This window comes from Peromyscus maniculatus, chromosome 1, assembly GCF_049852395.1.
Source record: "Peromyscus maniculatus bairdii isolate BWxNUB_F1_BW_parent chromosome 1, HU_Pman_BW_mat_3.1, whole genome shotgun sequence".
NCBI lineage: Eukaryota > Metazoa > Chordata > Mammalia > Rodentia > Cricetidae > Peromyscus > Peromyscus maniculatus.
In genome coordinates this window covers 114,905,072-114,925,033 of record NC_134852.1, presented here as the reverse complement: position 1 = coordinate 114,925,033, position 19,962 = coordinate 114,905,072, and the positions used below count along the sequence as shown (strand labels likewise).

General features: G+C 40.5%; 2 protein-coding genes across 2 annotated transcripts; both read left to right on the top strand.

Annotated features, from left to right (window-relative positions):
- The first annotated feature begins 14,424 nt into the window (after positions 1–14,424).
- On the top strand, positions 14,425–15,970 carry Hbe1 (hemoglobin subunit epsilon 1). The gene is made up of 3 exons (XM_006979009.3): positions 14,425–14,579; positions 14,698–14,920; positions 15,717–15,970. Exons 1-3 carry the CDS (start codon positions 14,488–14,490, stop codon positions 15,843–15,845), a joined length of 444 nt encoding a protein of 147 aa, XP_006979071.1. The 5' UTR covers positions 14,425–14,487; the 3' UTR covers positions 15,846–15,970.
- Positions 15,971–18,073: 2,103 nt separating this feature from the next.
- Positions 18,074–19,955, top strand: LOC143272276 (hemoglobin subunit beta-H0). Its single transcript, XM_076566225.1, has 3 exons — positions 18,074–18,225; positions 18,349–18,571; positions 19,709–19,955. The coding sequence occupies exons 1-3, from the start codon at positions 18,134–18,136 to the stop codon at positions 19,835–19,837; spliced, it is 444 nt and encodes a 147-aa protein (XP_076422340.1). The 5' UTR covers positions 18,074–18,133; the 3' UTR covers positions 19,838–19,955.
- Positions 19,956–19,962: the final 7 nt, after the last annotated feature.

The window sequence follows — 19,962 nt, the reverse complement described above, 5'->3', positions numbered from 1 at the left end:
TCATTTTCTACATGAGCAAAGTAATTTGGGACCCTCTATTGGCATCCTGTCCAAAGGTTTTTCTAATTTAGTGAAACTCTCTTGTTCAACTAGGCCTACTGAACACTAGATGTGTGGGTGCTTTGTATGGTCAAGGAAAGAAGATACCCTCTCCTTTCTATCCTCATGTACCTCAAGGAAAGAACTCCCTGCCACACACATAGTCATTTCCAACAGGAATTCAATTTTAGGAATTCAAATTCTTTGTTTCACAGAAGTTTTATCCAGAACATTGTAGGTAAGACTGTCATCAGAGCATCTTTAGCACCTCTTGTTAGCTGTGTGGGTCAGTGCCTTCGTCTATTATATGAATGTCTTTCCAGTTGGTTTATTTCTCACTTTATCATTGAATTCTAAGAGTTTCTTTTACAATGTTTTTGGTTCTTTGAAAGTTTCATACAATGTGTTTTAGTCATAGTCACCCTCCTAACTCTTCTGAGAGCCACAGCCCCATTCATACTCACTCACCTTTATGTTTTTAGAAAAAACCAAGAACAAACAAATAACAATATCAAACTCAAGACCAACTTGTTCTTAAATGTGGGGTCTTCTGCTGGAGCATGGTTGACTTATCAGGGTTTACACTCTTAGCGAAAACTCACCATTCATTTCCAGCAGCTAATAATTGCTGATAGCTCCATGCCTAGTTGTGAGATTATGTGCCCAACTATACTCTTTCATGTATGGAGATCAGAGTAAAGTTTTTAAAGTCAATTCTCTCTTTCCACGTTGTCAAAGAAGGATCTCCCATGTTCCTGCTGATCTGGGTACTCCAGGCTATTTTGATCCATAAATTTTGAGGGCAATTCTCTTATCTCTGCATCTCACCATAGAAGTGCTGAGGTTATAGACAAGCACCACAACATCCAGCTTTTCACATGGGATCTAGATATTTAATTGAGGTCATCAGTCTCTGTGATAAATGCTTTTATCTACTGAACCACCTAACTGGCCCTGACAGAACATGTTTTTGATTCTACACTGTATTTTTCCAAAGTCAATATAAAATTATATCATAGTGCTGAAGCATTTTGATTCTCAGCACCCATGCTGAGTAGTTCACAACAACCCATAACTCCAGATCCAGGGGATCTCATACCATTTACTCAAAGCCAGAAAGACTAGCTTAAGTGGAGAAGGTGTACTGGTTATAGATGATCATGTTCAGTGAACTAATTATCTTCATGAATCTAAAAACTATGGCTTTCTGGTTTACTGTTATGTGTAGCACTTGTTAAAATGCATCTCTGTATTTAATGTATACATGTTCCAGGATCCAAGGGTTATATTCCAATTGAGTGGGTGACCTAGGATTAAAGTACACACACACACACACACACACACACACACACACACACACACACTACACACACACACACACACACTACACACACACACACACACACACACACACACACACACAAATTGTCTGGCAAAAGCAAAAGTTCAGTTGAAAATTCATGAGCTTTCTTTCACCCCTATGATAGTAAGTTTTTACTCAAGTGTAAAAAGTTCCAGAAGGACTGGTCTTGATGAAGTCCCATATCCATATAGCTAGTAAAAGGCTCATGCCATGACATTTAATCCCAAACTTGATCATATATCTAACAAGAGATATAGGACAAGACACAGAAGAAGACTCTTCCCATACTTTTTGATGAGATATGTCAGATTATTAAATGCATACATTGAATTTAATGGGTCAACTGGGCAAAAGTAGTTCTTAATTAAGTGGAAGCTGTAATTCTTTCTCCATAGTCAGGACTCTAGCAAGTAAGAATCTGGGGCTTTTTGAAGCTTCACCTAAACTCAGAGACCTCACCAAATATGAAGAGTAAAGAGTCCAGAGCCTATACTAAACATGGTTCCTTTCTGTAAACTAGTGTCTGTCTTGCCCCAGACTTCCGGTGCCCCCCTTTCCTCAGCTTCTCTTGTTACCCTCCACACTTGTTGCGCTCCACACAAAAGCTACTTCCCCATGATCTCAGAGCCTTTGTAGTTGGAATGACCATGACAAACATCCTTTTGGCACCTGGGAGCCAGTCCTGACTTGTTTTTAGTTTCCAAGAAATAGTGAGTTTAGGTACCCCCATTAACCCCTTCTTTTGGCCTTGACTTTCCCCCATCTGAGATGGTTCACGTGAGAAATACTTCATTAAGAAAGACTACAGTTGTCTCACTCTAAGCCTTATTTTAATATCTGGAAAAGGAAAGAAGAAGGGTAATAAGAATGATCATTTAAGCAAAAATTTTAAAAAAAGGATGGAAGATGAATGAGGTTTGTGGGGAATTAGATTAAGAGATGATAAGATCAAATATCACTCATTGAAACCTTTTGTGTTGTATATAGTCCTTGTTAAGTATTCAACTCACTCTATGAATAGATACCAATAATATTTATTTTTGTAAGACAAGATTGAGCTCAGAAGAGTCAGGACATTTTCCTAAGGTCAAATGTCAGACACAATAAGAGACTCAGATCAGATTAAAGATGCTACTGAGAGATCCTTGTTGCCCTGATGAGGATTCAATGGATTAGATGAAGCAGAGGAACCTGGTTACAGATGGAGGAGAAAACAATGGGAGGTCTATGACTCAAATTTGGGAGCACAGGTCTCCAGGGCACTGGCTACTGAGAACTTTGACTCAGCAAACCTAAGGGCCTCCTAGGGAATTTGAGAGCTGCTCTGGAAGATGTGTCTATCAGAGGCCCCAGACTGGGCAGTGTTGAAGCTAGCTGCCAGCTATCAAGAAGGGTCACATACCTGCTGGCTCAGATAGATGGCCAGTTCTGGTTTTCAGCTTTGGGTGGAGTCTGTGACTCTCAGGAAAGATAGACCTGAACATGAGAGCAGCAGGAGAAAGGGTGAGGAGAAAAAGCATATGACATTTTTATGTCCTACCACACTAGACTCTTAATATCTCAACTATGTGAAAAAAAACCCTCCTGATTCCTGATTTTATGTTCATCATTTATAAAAGTCAGGGTCACAGCTGTACATATTGGGCAGTTATTTGATGATCAAGTGAAATTCACTTTCTGTGGATCAGTGACTAAGAGTTCACCTCAGAACTTTGATATTCCTCATAACCAGTAGGCCCAAAGCAACAGATAAGTTAGAGAATAGTATGACCACTCTAAGAATTATAATGCAGCCTCAAAGTTTTGTGATTAATTGGTAATGGCTGGAATATTATTTTAAAAAAAACCATACTCTGTCATATTAGGACCATCCAACCAGGTACTTTGCCTAACTCCACAGACCAAGTCGAAGACCACTGTCAGCCATTTTGCAATCCAAGAATACCACTCTAATAAATGAAGATATTATTAAGAAAAGACATGTAAAATTCTTAAGCATGAAAGAGTCTTAGGAACCTGAGCAGGAGTTGAGAAGAACATGGTATGATAAAGAATTGGAAACCTGATTAGAGATACTTGAAGATAAAATGTATTCTGACTAAAGGAAAATTAAAAGGATAGTGCTCAATTAAAATCTTTTTATATGTTAGTTGCCATTGTAATTCTGTGATACTTAATTCTCTGATGCATGTGTAATTAAATCCAGTAATGAGTAGCACCTTTTGAGTACTGAGTTGATAGAATCCAATTTAAATTATTTTTATTAATTAACTTACGCTAATACTAGCATTCAGAAATGGATTGTTGTTTTCTTCACTGGTGAGGAAGGAACAAAAAAATAGTGTGAGTAAATTTCTGGAGAGCAGAACTAGTGTTATAATTCAAGTGTATTGATCTGTTGTGCTATGTACAGCATATTACCTATTACTGAGTGTGTGGTGTTGAGAACCAAAGAGATGATGTCATTGACCCAAGCTTACAGAACTCCCCAAAGTGACACTACAAGACCATTTCTTGTCCTGCTGAAGAATTCTTCTGTAACAATAAAACACAAAGGATTTTGTCTACTGTGAGCTCAATGAAGTAGAAACATGGACTCCTTCTCCCCAATCACCTCTTCTGACTTACTTCATGAACACTTGGGGTCAGGAGGCCATAAACATACACTACCATTTTGTACTATGTATTTTTTGTGAAGTAGCATTCTCAGCATGATGATTGTAAAATTAAAATAATCAACAGAAAAACATTGAGGATGTTGTATATCTTATAGTATCAAATGTTAGGAAAAGATGTAATTCTTAATGTAAAAATGCGAATGCATCTCATTAGCATGCAAAACTGCCTTCATGTTCGAGAAGCAGTAGAATCACATTTATGACAAAGATCAAACCAGTCATCCATCTAGTACAGAGTGAGAAGAGGCTCACATCCTTAACTGAGGAACTATTGACAGTCAGTGGCTTCTGAGGGAGAAATAATTCACTCTCCTCAAGGATATGTCTCCCAGTAGTTCAACCACCCTTCATTGACGGGCTCACACCTATGGACAGTATGAATTAGACTCAGGGAGTTATTTAAAATATTAAATTAAATAAATAACAGGACATTAAATTTAGAAGGAGTGAGGATATAGGGGGTAGATCTTGGAGGGGATAGAGGGCTGAACATGGTCAAAATACACTGTAGGAAATTCTCAAAAACAAATGAAAATATTATCTTAAAAATTACATGTATAAAAATCAGAGTTTTTAGCTGGGGACAATCCTGTGAGTTCCTGGGATTTTCCCTAGCTGCACATTTCTCCTCATCCCCTTAATGCTACACTCTGTCAAAATATCTCTTTCATTGTTCTTTCTTCCCATCTCTCCCACAGCCCAGCCATCTCAAGTCCTCATGTTCTCACCTCCCATCTCCTCCCTTCTACTCTCTCCTCCCAGTTTACCCAGGAGATCTTAACATTTTCCCCTTCCTGAAGTGATCCATGTGTGTCCCTCTTAGGGTCCTCCTCTTTACCTTGCTTCTCTGGGTTGTGGATTATAGCTTGGTTATCTTTTGCTTTGTGTCTATATTCACTTAGAGTAAGTATGTTTGTCTTTCTGGATCCGGGTTACCTCACTCAGGACGACTTTTTCTAGTTCCATCCATTTGCCTACACATTCCATGATGACATTGTTTTTTACTGCTGCGTAATACTTCACTGTGTAAATGTATCACGTTTTCTTTATCCATTCTTTGGTTGAAGGGTATCTAGGTTGTTTCTAGGTTCTGGCTATTATGAATAATGCTGTTATGAACATAGCTGAGCAAATGTCCTTGTGGTGTGGTTGAGCATTTTTTGTGTATATGCCCAGAAGTGGTATTGTTGGGTCTTGAGGTAGGTTGATTCTCAATTTTTCTGAGATACCACCATACTGATTTCCAGAGTGGCTGTACAAGATCGCATTCCCACCAGCAGTGGAGGAGTGTTCCCTTTTCTTCCCATCCTCTCCAACATAAGCTGTTATCAGTGTTTTTGATCATAGCCATTCTGACAGGTGTAAGCGGGTATCTCAGAGTCCTTTTGATTTGCATTTCCCTGATGGCTAAGGATGTTGAACACTTCCTTAAATATTTTTCAGCCATTTGAGATTCTTCTGTAGCCTTCCCCTGCACTCAGATTGGTGTCTGTCCTAATCGTCATCATAGAACCTACATCCAATGACTGGTGGAAGCAGAGGCAGAGACCCACAGCCAAGCACTTGGCCAATATCCTGGAGTTCAGCTGAAGAGAGAGGAAGAATTAAAAGAGCAAGGGGGGTTAGGATCATGATGAAAAAAAAAACAAACCCACAGAAATAGCTGACCCAAGCTATTGGGAGCTCATGGACTCTGGCCTGACAGCTGGGGAGCCTGCATGGGACTATACTAGGCTGTCTGAATGTGGGTGATAGTTGTATGGCTTGATGTGTTTGGAGGTCCCCTGGAAATGGGACCAGGATTTATCCTGGGTACACGAACTGGCTTTTTATATGCCTTACTCAGCCTTGATGCAGGGGGGAAGGCTAGGTCTGGCCCCAACTTGGTGTGCCAGTTTGTATTGACTACTCAAGGGAGGCCTTACCCCCTATGAGAAGGGGACTGACAGGGGAGGTGGAGAGGAATAGGAGAAGGGGAGTGAGGGGGAACAGGGGTTGGTATGTAAAAGGAGAGAAAATTTTTAATTGTTTTTATTCATTTTACATAACAACCACAGATTCCCCCCTCATCCCTCCTCCTACTGCCCCTCCCCTGCCTCCCCCCTCCTGACCCATCCCTGATCCCCTCCTTCAACAGGGTAAGTTCTTTCATGGGGGACAGCTAAGCCTGGTACATTCAGTTGAGGCAGGACCAAGCCCCTTCCTGCTGTATCAAGGGTGAGCAAGGTGTCCGACCATAGGTAACAGGATCAAGAAAGCCAGCTGATGCACCAGGGATAGATTCTAATCAAATTGCCAGGGGCCCCTCAAACAGACCCACATACACAACTGTCTCGTGTATGCAGAGGGTCTAGTACGGTCCCATGCAGGTCCCACAGCTGTTGGTCTAAAGTTCCTTTGAGCTTGGTTCAATTGTCTCTGTAGATTTCCCCATCATGATCTTGATTCCCCTTGCTCATATAATCCCTCCTCCCTCTCTTTGACTGGACTCCTGGAGCTTGGCCTGGTGCTTGGTTGTGGATCTCTGCATCCACTTCTATCAGTTACTGGATGAAGGCTCTATGATGACAGTTAGGGTATTCACTAATCTGATTACCAGGATAGGCCAGTTCAGGCACCCTCACCACTATTGCTAGTAGTCTAATCTGGGGTCGTTCTTATGGATTCCTGGGAATTTCCCTAGCACCAGGTTTCTCCCTTACCACATAATGTCTTCACCTATCAAGATACCTCTTTCATTGCTCTTCCACTCCATCCCTCCCCCAGCTTGACCAACCTGTTCCCTCATGTTCTCAATACCCTCCCATCCACTGCCTACCCCCATCCCCAGTCAGAGTTCAAGATACACTTGTTTACCATACTTCTTTAGCCATGGCAGTATCTCAGGAAAGTTTGAGAAAAAAATTTAAATACATATTGAAAATGTCTATAATAAAATGCTCAGTTTATGTTCTTTTCATTGTGTTACATGTTTTATCCACCCCTTAGTTTTTAAAAGGCATCTTCACCAAGAAAGACATGTATTGCCAACATTATCATCTCTATAAATTACGAACAATATTATAATCATGTATTATTATTAATCATTAGCTTTGACCAGGACTTCTGGCAGACAAATGACATGTTAGTCTCACTTATTCCTCAAACATTGATATTAGTATCAGCACACTACAGGTATTACACAAACACTTGCTGAATGCCTATTAGGCTTTCTACAAAGTCACAACCCTCTATGTCCTTCAGCCCACATCTCTGATTTAAATAAACTCCAGTTTTCCATTCCTTCATGTTTTGTCTCTAGGTCTCAATTGCTGCATTACCATAGTCCAAGCACAGAGAAGGTTAGCTGGGCCCCAGCTGACTCAGTTCTCAGCCCCACCCACCCACTCTTTGGGTGTGTTTGGCCTTCTGAGCTAGCATCTGGCCTGAGCACAGCAGTGCTGAGTCATGCTGAGTAATGCTGAGGCTTGGGGTGTGTGGCCAGATGTTTTCAGCCTTGAGTGATGAGTGCTATCTGGTTCTCCAGCAGGAAGTCCACGGGGATGATGGCAAGAAAAGGAGAAGTTTGCTACCTGATGAAAACATTGTATCCACAAGCACCATGAAGAAAAAGGGACCCTGCAACACTGTGTGACATATCTTATTTTATTTTCTGGTTAAAAATAATTCTCATTGTTCTCATTAGATGTCATAGTATAATCAGTTCTTTTGAATCTGGTGCTTATTCTTCAGTCTCATACCTAGAAGCAACAGAATGACACATTTTTAGTGTACACACATACACGAGTTTTGTTCATAAGATAGTCAATAGTTAATCAAATGCTATTAGAATAGTTGGGGGTCATTGGACCTGTACTAGGTAGTTCCTGGACAAGTTCTCATGTACCCTGTATTCTAGGACAGAAGCTTAGTTTAGGTATTATAGATACTAATAATCAATATTATAGATACTTCTTGAGTGGAATTCTGCCATTCTCACACCATTTTGAACACATAGGAGGTACTCCTCAGGGGTGTAAGGATACAATGCACATTTGAAGGGAGAAAAGGGAGCATGTAGTTCTCCTTTGTTAATATACAGGCCACAGCTTCTGTACCAAAGGCTGCTACTGCACAGATGTATTTTCTCTGATTATTCTGACATCAGAGAGTTTTCTCTCCTCAAAGAAAATGTAAACTTCTTCTAGTTAAAAAGCCATGGCTTCTAAGTCACTGGTCACCATCTGAGATGGATATTGCCTGATATTGTTTTGACTGAAGATCTGCTACGCCCACAAGTTGCAAAGATGGCTTCTAATTTCTTTAATTACCCATTCAATAGAACTGCCAAGGCAGTTCTAAGGTCATGACTGTGATGACCACAGGCATGGCTGGAGGTCAGCACAGAGTTACTGCTTTCAGCCTCAGAATCTTTGTACTGATACATACTCCCACTTAGAAATTGATGTGCATTAATGTACATACATGGCAGGCATCCTGTAGCTGTGCCACTGAGACCAACAGCTCAGGTGTAGCTTTTATTCATTTCCTCAGGTAAAGGAGAACCATGGCCTGGAGAAACCATGTAAAGTCCAAGGCATCTCTAGGAAAGCCAACAGGAAACCTTTCTTTTCTATGGTTTTCCTCTGGGCTAGTTCCTTATTTATTAACTTTTAAATTATATATATGAATTTAATAAAACTACAGTTAAAAGTCTCAGGCGCTGGGGTCATTTTAGCTCCTTCATAACACTTTGAGTCCCTCTTTTGATCATTTGGGTATTTTTTTTTGTTTTATTTTCTAAAAAAAAATTACATCTCAGTGTAATTTTGAGAATGCAATTTATTTTGTGGCTCTGTGGGCTTTCTAAGCTATATAGCCATGATAGCCTTGAAAATTTTGATAATAGCCACATATTTGTAGCTATATGAATATACTTGTGAATGTATAACACAAAACATATTTATCAGGCTTCCCCAAGCCAGATCCTCAAACACTACTCCATATCTCATCCCTCTTATCTAATCATGAAGGAACAATGATGGGACATCGAAGGCAGGAGACTGAACACTGCCACTCACCATCTCAGGGAAGCCCCAACCTTGACTCAGCTCTGTGTATCTCTAGTTCTTATCTGTCCCCACAGTCTCTGACCCCACCCAGCTGTCACCATTCCAGGTCCCAGAAGAAGAGAAACAGCAGTTCTTTTTACTTCTACTAAAATAAAATAAAATAAAATAAAATAAAATAAAATAAAATAAAATAAAATAAAATAAAATAAAATAAAATAAAATAAAATAAAATAAAGACCCAAGTCCCTAGACAGATGAACAAGAATAAAAGGAAAGAAGGACAAAGAGAAAAAAGGAGATGGAGGGAATGAAGTAGGTCTAGTGAGAAACCACAACACAGGCCTGAGGCTGGGGTGTAGGGAAATACTTTCTCAGCACCTTGGTCTAGGACTCTGAAAAAGGCAAACTTCTCCCCTTCAGATACGTCAGACTTAATAAACTGGAGGCTGATGACTTACATTCAGAATAACTCTTCTGAGCTATGAATTTTGGAGCAAGAACAGTCATTAAATATTGCCAACTTCAGGGACAACAAGCACAGGGTTGTGTCTCACAATACCCACTGCTAAGGGATGGGGTTTTGGCCTTTGTCAGGGTGGTTGTCATTTAATCTCTGCTTCCTTGGCCAATGCTCACACCTTATGTTTTTCCAGACAGATGTGCGTTTGCAATTCAGGAATTACCCCAAGCTATAACTTTCATATAGGATACTACAAATGCTGAAGAGGCATGCTTAGGCAAGATATAATATTTTTCCTTTTTTAGGGTACAGATGGACCCTAAGCACACTGTGGGGCCATTTCCAGCAGATCTAGCTAGACATAGAATAGACATAACCTCTGTATATAAGAATAGCTTTTGAATTGGTGAATATCCTAACTGTCAACATAGAGCCTTTATCCAGTAATTGATGGAAGCAGATGTAGAGATCCAGCCCCAGGCTAAGCTCCAGGAGTCCAATCAAAGAGAGAGAAGAGGGATTCTATGAGCAAGGGACAACAAGATCATGATGAGAAAACCTACAGAGACAACCCAAACCATGCTAGTGGGAACTCATGAACTTTAGACCAACAGCTATGGAGCCTCCATGGGACTGGACTAGGCCCTCTGCATAAGCAAAACAGTTGTGTAGCTTGATCTACTTAAGGGGTCCCCTGGCAGTAGGATCAGGATCCATCCCAGGTGCAGTCCACTACCTATGGTGGGACACATTGCACAGACTTGATGCAGGGGAACAAGCTTGGACCTGTTTCAACTGAATGTACCAGGCTCTTCTGACTCCCCATGGGAGGCCTTACCTTGTTAGAGGAGGGAATGGGGGTTGGGTTGTAGGGGGAAGACGGAGAGGGGGTGCGGGATGAGGGAAGAGAGTGGGATCTGTGGTTGGCATGTAAAATGAATAAACTTTTTTTTTTTTTTGGTTTTTCAAGAGGGATTCTCTGTGTAGCTTTGCACCTTTCCTAGATCTCGCTCTGTAGACCAGGCTGGCCTTGAACTCACAAAGATCCACTTGCCTCTGCCTCCCGAGTGCTGGGATTAAAGGTGTGTGCCACTACCTCCCAGCTGTGAATAAAACATTTTTAAATAAAAACATGAATAAATAAAAAAAAGAAAATGCTTCAAAAAGGGGGAGGGGGGAGAAAGAATAGCATTTGAGCTAACTTTATTTAGAATTATTCAAGAATTTAGTGTATGTCTAAGAGGGGCTACATTTGAATAAAGTTCACCAGTTATTAATTGACTTAATTAACTGGTTACAAACAATGAATCTGGCCATTCCCTAAGGCAGTGGTGCTACCTGAAGGGGAAAATTGAAAACAAAAAGCACCCACCCTAGTAAGAGTGCCTGTATTTTTGACTATGTCAAAGTGTTTTGACAGGCTGATCTTGGTTTATAGAATACATATGGTGAGATTATTCAATGCAAAAAAGACAAGAGTTCTCCAGAGTTTTAATCCTGAAAACAGACAACTTTACAACTTTATTTACTCAAGGACTCAAGTTAAAAACAAATAAGCAATTAAACAACAACAACAAAAGCATGCTAAAGAAACCAAGAAAACAAAGTGACAGTTTGGAAGAAAATGGGGGCGTTCATGACTTTTCTAGGTTACCAGGTTCAAGTCTAAACTTCCAGTTCCATAGCTGAAGGAAACAGAGACAAACTGGCTGGCTGTGGTTTTCTATTTTCTCTTCCTAGTAAAAACCTCTCTGCATAATTAAAAACCATACACATCTCTGCCTGGTTCACTCAGTGTAACCCTAGAGGTCAGTCAAGCAGGTGTCTATGCTCTGAACTGAAAATGGAGGGGAGTCACTCTAAGAATGAGACACAGCTCTGCCTATAATTCACCTGTGAAACAGATGAGGCTGGTGCTTTAAGGGTATCTGACACGGTCCATGGCTTGTTCCTTATTTTCTGTGGTGACACTAAGGAAAGTTTAGAGGCTTTCTGCAGGGATGCCACCTTGATGCTGTTAGACTGTAAGTCATTCCTGGCTAATGCAACACTTAATAGAGTTATTCTACCCCATTAATTGCTGTTATAGGGATATGAATGTAGACATGCAGTGGAAGCAAATTAAATGACTGTTTCTTTCAGTAAGAATTGCAAACTACTTTTTCCTGTTCAGAAACTTCACTAATAATTTTTCTACTCTAAAACTATATATGGCGAAGAACAACTATAGAGAATGTTTTTCTTGGATAACACTGAAAACATGCACTGAAGGGGCTATTTTACTACAAACAATACATTTTTTCAATTTCCCATACTAATAGTATATAAAGTAAGCACAATATTTGATTCTTTCTTTTAAAAAATTATGGGCAGCCCTTAGGAGTGAATCCAGTCTCTGGGTTGTGTACATGCTAGGCAAACACTGTATTGTTTGAACTTCTCAGACTTGGGTTTTTTTTTTTTTTTTTTTTTTTTTTGGTTTTTCGAGACAGGGTTTCTCTGTGTAGCTTTGCGCCTTTCCTGGGACTCACTTGGTAGCCCAGGCTGGCCTCGAACTCACAGAGATCCGCCTGGCTCTGCCTCCCGAGTGCTGGGATTAAAGGCGTGCGCCACCACCGCCCGGCTCAGACTTGGGTTTTGAGACAAGGATCTTGCTGTGTAACTCAGTCTGGCATAGAGCTGTTTTTTCTTTTTTGTCTATTTAGTCTTATCCTTGAATAATGAAGCATCTTTCTCAACCTAGAATTTTTATTTTCATAGGTTGTCTATTCTACGCAGGGAAATCTCAAATTGGGACCACAGAACATAATTGTTACATATATCCTTACCATTAATCTTTATGAAGTGGATATTATGGTCACTATGGATCTACAATTGAATCTAACGTGCTCATGAGAAAGTACATGCAATATTACACCAAAGGTAGCTATTTCAATGTGTGTATGGTAACTACATTGATATTCTTGGCAATCTTATGTATATAATTTTATGCACACCATTTTTGTAGTTACCAGTCTGTCAGATCAGTCTATGTCATGAAAAGATAAGTTTACATCCATTGGTTAGAATCTGTACCCAAAAGATAATGTAGGGTAAAAACTGAGAGTTGAGTATGGATTCAATGATTTGTAATAATGCCAATTTAGGAAGACTTTAAATTAGATAGCAGCTTCTGCAATCATAGGAGAAAGGAAAAAAAGTATTCTCACATGTCAGAAATTGTTGTGGTATATACATAAGGAATCATCATAAAGGCCAAGACAAGTCATCAAAGGTTATAGAGAAAAGCCCCTGGATAAACCTGGAACATGAAGACTTGAGACACAGAAGCCACATTGCTGAATGAAAAATAGAACTAGCTGGGTGGCTGTGGAACACGCCTTTAGTCCCAGCACTTGGGAGGCAGAGCCTGGTAGATCTCTGTGTGTTCGAAGCCATCTTGGTCTACAGAGCAAGATCCAGGACAGGCAACAAAACAACATGGAGAAACCTGTCTTGAAAAAAGAAAAAACAGAGAAGAGAAAAGAAAAATAGAACTAAACTAAACAAAACAAAATCTACTGGAAGAGAAACTCTTCGGGCTATTAGGAGCATAGGGAGCAATAGAGGAGATAAAGAATGGAATGCATGCAGAATGGCCAGAGGCAGAGACTTGGAAGGAAGGCAATGGAATACTAGAGTAAGGCAATGTAGGAGAATTTTTCTGTAGATAGGAAAGCTAAATTGTACACAATCTGCATCCTTCCTCCCTCAGTCTTCAATTCTCTCACCTTACAGTTATATCACCTTTGTGGCTTTGTTCCCTCATTTAAATAAAAGGTGGGTAATGATAATTATATTACCAGATGCAGATTAAATAGAATGGTGTAGAGACTATGCTTCATGAACATGGATGCAATTAAACACATCCAACATATAACAGCTAACAAGCAATCCCAAGACATGAGTAGAAATCAAGGGCACTAACGATCAGAACCTTTGGCTATAACAAAGACTGAATATTCCCAAATGTTTCTCAAGGCCAATGATGTGTCAATTAACTCATTCCTCAGTTGGGTCACAAGGCCTACTTTAAAGTAATTTTAGTTCCATATTACAGATGAGAAATGTCTATATGAAAATAAGCAAGAAAAGAGCCCAGAGCAGAATTCCCAAAGGAGCCAAGGTCCACAGAGTGTTGGTCAGAGGACTCTAGACACACAGAAGGTGAATTTGCATCCCTCTTCTCTATGGTGTTACTCCCTGGTGTATTTTGGAATTGAGTCTTTGTTCCCATTGTCAGTCCTTTGCTACTGTATTCATCTGATAGATGCAACCATATAGGATTCTTATCCACTTGGGACAACACGTATCTAGAAGATGTAATTTTAACCCACATCTCCCAAGAGAAGAACTAGATGTAAATCTGTGTCCACAGCACAAACTCCTTTTTTCTTGAGTTTGTTCTTATCATTGTAACCATTCTTTGCCTAAGGTTAAAGTTACTTTAGACTTAAAGTTTTTCCTATAGTGGATTAAGCTCTTCTCTCTGTGCATTTGTTGGAAAATGTGATGAGAGAGATGAGTATTATCTTAGAAGTTTACATGTGAAGGGAGGGGAATGAAAAGACAATAAGTTACAAAAAAGTTTTTGTTGAAGGAGGAGCCAAAAAGAAAGAATGCCCCATATCTAAAATGTATTATCATAAACTCAGTGTACAGTTATTGCTGACCCTCCCATGACCTGGCTCCACCCATGAGGACCACAGGTCAGGCTGACCAATAGCTTCAAAGAATCGTGCAGAACAAAGGGCTAGAACATAGTCCGTGAAGAATAAAAGGCCATCACTTTTAGCAGCAGCATGTATCTGCTTCTGGCACTCCTGTGATCAGCAGCAAGCTCCTAGACCTGACATCATGGTGAACTTCACTGCTGAGGAAAAGGGTCTCGTCAATGGCCTGTGGAGTAAGGTGAATGTGGAAGATATTGGTGGTGAAGCCTTGGGAAGGTAAGAATTGGTTGTTGATTCATCTGGGAGGAGGGTGAATAGTACTTTGGACAATTAGCCAGGAAAGTAAAGAATTCTGAGGATCCCCGATTTTCCACTTTCTTCTCATATTTCATAGGCTTCTCGTTGTGTACCCATGGACCCAGAGATTCTTTGACAGCTTCGGGAACTTGTCCTCTGCCTCTGCCATAATGGGCAACCCAAGGGTCAAAGCCCATGGCAAGAAGGTACTGACTTCTCTTGGAGAAGCCATTAAGAACCTAGACAACCTCAAGTCTGCCTTGGCTAAGCTCAGTGAGCTGCACTGTGACAAGCTACATGTGGATCCTGAGAACTTCAAGGTGAGTTCAGGGCAAGCTCACAAATTTATTTTGCATTTGTTTTGGTGACAAAAATGGAAGCTGAGTATATGAGTGGTGGTGATGCCAACACAGATCTCAAAATTCAGTGGTCTAGGCAGGAAAACAGTGAATTGCTGTAAGAAGCCTAAATTAGTTTACAGGCATTTGGAAAATTTTGTCATGATAGAATTTTGGTGTACGTATCATGGAGAGTTATGGAAAAGAACTGCAGATCTGTGCAAAAAGAAATGGAATCTGGAGAGGAAAAACAGCTTAACTTCTGTAGGTCCTAATGATTGATGTTGAAGAAAAGATTTGGGATACATTTTAAAGATGGAATTTTTCTTTATGAAAGATGGAATCTTTCTCATTTAAAGATGCTAATTTTTAATCAACATTATTAAAATGTGTTAAATTCCCAAGTGAATATCGTGACAAGTGGAGACTTGTTCCTACATTGATGGTAGTTTTAAAACTCCCCCAAGAGCACTTGTAGGACAGAAATTCTGTATTTACAGATATTAGACAATTAGTGAATGGGAAAAGTAACAAGAAAGGCAAATAAATATAATGGGAAGAGGAGAAAGTGTGAGAATTCAGACAGAGCAGTGGTGAGTGGGAAGATAGAGATACAATAGAAAATTGAACCTATGCTCATCAGAGATGACTAAATTGGGAGTTTGATGCTGAATGTGTTAGTGTATAGGCTCAAAACATTTCTTTGCTTTTCATGCATATTCTTTTCTGAACCTGTATTTAACACATCAATCTGTTTGTTTTATCTTTTCTCAAACAGCTCTTGGGCAATGTGTTGGTGATTGTTTTGGCTGGTCACTTCGGCAAGGAATTCACGCCTGAGATGCAGGCTGCCTGGCAGAAGGTGGTGGCTGGGGTGGCCAACGCTCTGTCCCACAAGTACCACTGATCCCTCTACCTGTCCAGCAATCCTGTGTGTCCCCTACTATATCTTTCTGCACATGAGAAATGGACTGATCCTTGAGAACACAGATTGTTTAATAAAGATCATTCATCCCAGTAATCAAAAAGTCATTTTTGTCTTGTCCATTTTTTACTTCAGTGCTAAAGAAAAATGTTTGATGGGTTTGTGGGAGAGGGGAATACAGGAAGACACCCGAGTTTCTCTGAAAACTGGAAGGACTCAAGAGAGGAGAGTAGATGCCATTGAAGGCTTCTACTGGCCCAGGGAGAGCCTATAGCTGGGAAAGAATTCTCAAAGAGGAGAAGGAATTGTGTGTGGAACATATAGAAACTTACTGTAGAGGGTGAAGAAAAGGATAAGTATCTAATGGCAGGTTGTGACATATCCCATTTCGATTAAGAAAAAGCTTTAGAGATCCAAGATCTAAGATAGGATTATTATTTTAAATTACTTAATGTACTTTTTTTCCTAAAGGGATTTATTGGATAACCAATTAGTATGCTCTTGCCTGAGGAAGACTATTTCCCCAGCTTTCAGCATTCTTTAGTTGCCTGTAATTCTTTGTGTGTGGTTGAAATCTCATTGACTTTCTCCTATCGATGTTAGTGTGTCCCACAAGAAACTCCTTGATCCTCTGGCTCTTACAATCTTTTGTTCCTCTTTTGCAGTATTCCATGAGCCTTAGGTGTGGGAGTGTTTTGTAAATGTATTCACTGGAACTGGGTTCCACAACTCTGCATTTTGATTGGTGGTGGATTTCTGTAGTGCTCTCCATCTATTGCAATGAGAAGCTCCCTGAATGAGGGGTGAAGATTACACTTACATATACGTGTATGCAATAACAATTAAAGACAAAAGAAGACATAAATTTGAAAGAGAGAAAGGAAAGTATATAGAAGAGTTTGGATAGAGGAAAGAGAAGTGAGATATGTTGTAACTATATCACAATTTCCAAAATGTTTTTTAAAAAGATTTATTATTTTAAGTTTATGAGTCTGTGTGTATGTCCTCAAAATTTGTGTTTGTGTGTGTGTGTGTGTGAAAGGAGATGCTCCTGAGAGCCAGAACTATTGTTATCCACTAGAACTGGGATTCAGGTGGTAATTTGGCTATGTTGGTAGATCTGTATATATTATTATCCTCTCACAAATGTCTTATGTTAAAGATAACATAGTTGGTTCTCTCTCAGACTGTATGTTCTCTACTGACACATCAATACAAATTCCTTATACCACTATATAGGAAGAGCAAAAACTATGAAAGCTGTAGCAGGAAGGCACTCTTAGGGATGAAGTTCCTAATGTGGGATTCTGTCCTAGCAGAGGCAGTACATGTGGACTGTTACTGGATGGAAATATCCCGATACATCAGAGTTATTTTGTGAACACACAAAAAGTGAAGACAGAGCCTGGTTGAACAACCTGAAAGGTCAATCACTCAGCATTCTCAGTACTCAACCTGCCACGAGCACAGAGAAGGCTGAACACAAAACCTGCATCACCAGGCAGCTACACTCTTCCAGTGGGAATGCCAACTGCATGGTGACTACACAGTCCACTCACAGGGTGGAACAGGCTGTCATCTACACACAGCAGATTGCTCTACTTCAAAGTGAAATGGAGGCAAATGTAGAGACATGCTCTACTACACCACAGTAATTTATTCCTACTCAGAAACAGAACTGCTTTTCCGAGACTTTGGGAACTAGGGAGACCATGGGCTAAACCTATAGAAAATGCATCCGATGGTCTGCACACCACTTCTTTATCATGCATAGCTTCTGAATAAGGGGCATATTTCTGCCACTCAGGTCCTGGTTCCCAGGCCTAAAGAGAGCCTTGTACTCTCTGAGGCTTTCCCATGTTTGCCCATGCTTCAGTTTTAATTTACCGGCCCCTGTAAGGCTAGAGACAGAAAGGACAGAGTGTGAAAGATACCCTTGCAAATCTTCTGTTGGGAGCAGAAGGGACTGAAGAAAAGGAAAGAAGGAAAGAAAGAGAGAAAATACTATGAAAACTTCACCAGGAGGGTCTCCTCCCATGAGGGAAGGGGCCTACTTGACACTATCTTAGTGGGAATGCTATCTACACCTTACTCCACTGGACCTCACCCCTGTCTTGCCCAGCCTCTCTTGACCAATAGCCTCAGAGTCCTGGGGAGGGGGGAAGGGGTGCAAGGTCCAGGGAGAAGAATAAAAGGACAGGCCTTTAGCCACTTGAACACACTTGCTTCTACACACCTGAGATCATCTCCAAGCCTCTAGACCTGACACCATGGTTCACTTCACAGCTGAGGAGAAGGCAGCTATCACAAGCATATGGGATAAAGTGGACGTGGAAAAAATTGGAGGAGAAACCCTGGGAAGGTAGGATATGAGGCCAGGACAGGGGAGAAATGGAGGGGAATTGTGCATGGCAGAAATATATAGGTTTCCTTTAGGGGTTTGCGACACATTCTGACTTTTAACTGCTTATGCCCTGTGTCTTAGGCTCTTGATTGTCTACCCATGGACTCAGAGATTCTTTGACAAATTTGGAAACCTCTCTTCTGCCCCGGCCATCATGGGTAACCCCAGAATCAGGGCCCATGGCAAGAAAGTGCTGACATCCCTAGGCTTGGCGGTTAAGAACATGGACAACCTCAAGGAGGTTTTTGCTCATCTGAGTGAGCTGCACTGTGACAAACTTCATGTGGATCCTGAGAACTTCAAGGTCAGTTTGGAACATGCTCATCTGCTCAATTTAAGTATGACATGGGCAGGGGAATTAATGCTAAGAGCGTGATTGGTTCCTAGTGCTTATGCTTATTTCCAGGAACCTATTCCTTATATTGAGTTGCTTTGTCCAGCCTTAATACAAGGGCAGGAGCTTAGTCCTACCTCAACTTGATATGCCATGCTTTGTTAATACCCATGGGAGGCCTGCCCCTTTCTGAATAGAAACAGAGAGGTAGGCAATGGGAAGAGGGAGGTGGAGCAAGGGAATGGGAGGAGAGGAAGGATGAGAAACTGTGGTCCAGATGTAAAAGAAATGAAGAAATTTAATTAATCGTAAAAAGAGTATGACTGGTTATGCTGGCCCAGATCTCAAAATATGTAAGACCAAATCTAGTGTTAATGAAATGCTAGAAATGTTTCCCATAAATCTGCAAATATTCAACAAAGTTTTTTAGACAGACATGTGGTGTCTCAGTATGTAACTCAGTTGGTGGAATGCTTTTCCAGGGTATAGAAAGTCTGAGACTCGATGCCTACCAAAGGACAAAAAGGAGCAAACTTCTGGAGCTGGTTATAAATCCCCCCTACTTTATTTCCTTAAAAGGAATTAGCACCTGTGTGGAAGTAGAAATAGTATTTGAAATTGAAATTTTGTTTTAGAGAAGGAGAAATACATTATTTGTGTGTATTCTAAATGATTGACACTTCAGGAAAGATATGAGAGAAAAGTAGACAGATTTTTTTATTGCTTTTGATGAACTTTCTAAAAAGCATTACATTCCTAATGAGCAAAAGCATAAGAAGTATTCACCTTCTTCATTAGTGAAGACTTAAACTCTAGTAAACGTGCTGTTGCACCAAAATCCTGCATTTATTGAATCCAGGCCATTGGTGAATAAGAAAAGGAGAAAGCAACATAGAAATGGTGGACTGTGGAGACAGAAGGGAGCAGGGGAGCAAGGAGGGCACGTGAACAGTGAAACTGAACCAACCTCCTCATTAGAATGGATAGATAATCGGGGACTGGAGTCCTCAGGGAATATAACTTAAAAATATTATTTATTTCCTGCAAATTCTTTTCTGTATCTTCTTTTCTCACTTTTGTGTATCTTTTTTGTGTTTCTTCTCACAGCTCCTGGGTAACATGCTGGTGATTGTTCTTTCTTCTCACTTTGGCAAGGAATTCACCGCAGAGGTGCAGGCTGCCTGGCAGAAGTTGGTGGCTGGTGTGGCCAATGCTCTGTCCCACAAGTACCACTGAGCCCCCTTTCTTGATGAGTGGCACTGCTGTGCACCTCTCAGGCTCATCTTACACAAGACCACCTTGTTGGAATTTGAAACTTGAGCTTCTGCTTAATAAAGTCCATTCTCTTCAGTAACCCGAGA

Bases quoted from the DNA above. Each gene is read 5' to 3' on its own strand.
- Hbe1 (XM_006979009.3), top strand. From the start codon at position 14,488: ATGGTGAACTTCACTGCTGAGGAAAAGGGTCTCGTCAATGGCCTGTGG. The intron at 14,580-14,697 runs GTAAGAATTGGT...CATATTTCATAG, and splicing joins GGTGGTGAAGCCTTGGGAAG to GCTTCTCGTTGTGTACCCAT. The intron at 14,921-15,716 runs GTGAGTTCAGGG...TTTCTCAAACAG, and splicing joins TGGATCCTGAGAACTTCAAG to CTCTTGGGCAATGTGTTGGT.
- LOC143272276 (XM_076566225.1), top strand. From the start codon at position 18,134: ATGGTTCACTTCACAGCTGAGGAGAAGGCAGCTATCACAAGCATATGG. The intron at 18,226-18,348 runs GTAGGATATGAG...CCTGTGTCTTAG, and splicing joins GGAGGAGAAACCCTGGGAAG to GCTCTTGATTGTCTACCCAT. The intron at 18,572-19,708 runs GTCAGTTTGGAA...TTCTTCTCACAG, and splicing joins TGGATCCTGAGAACTTCAAG to CTCCTGGGTAACATGCTGGT.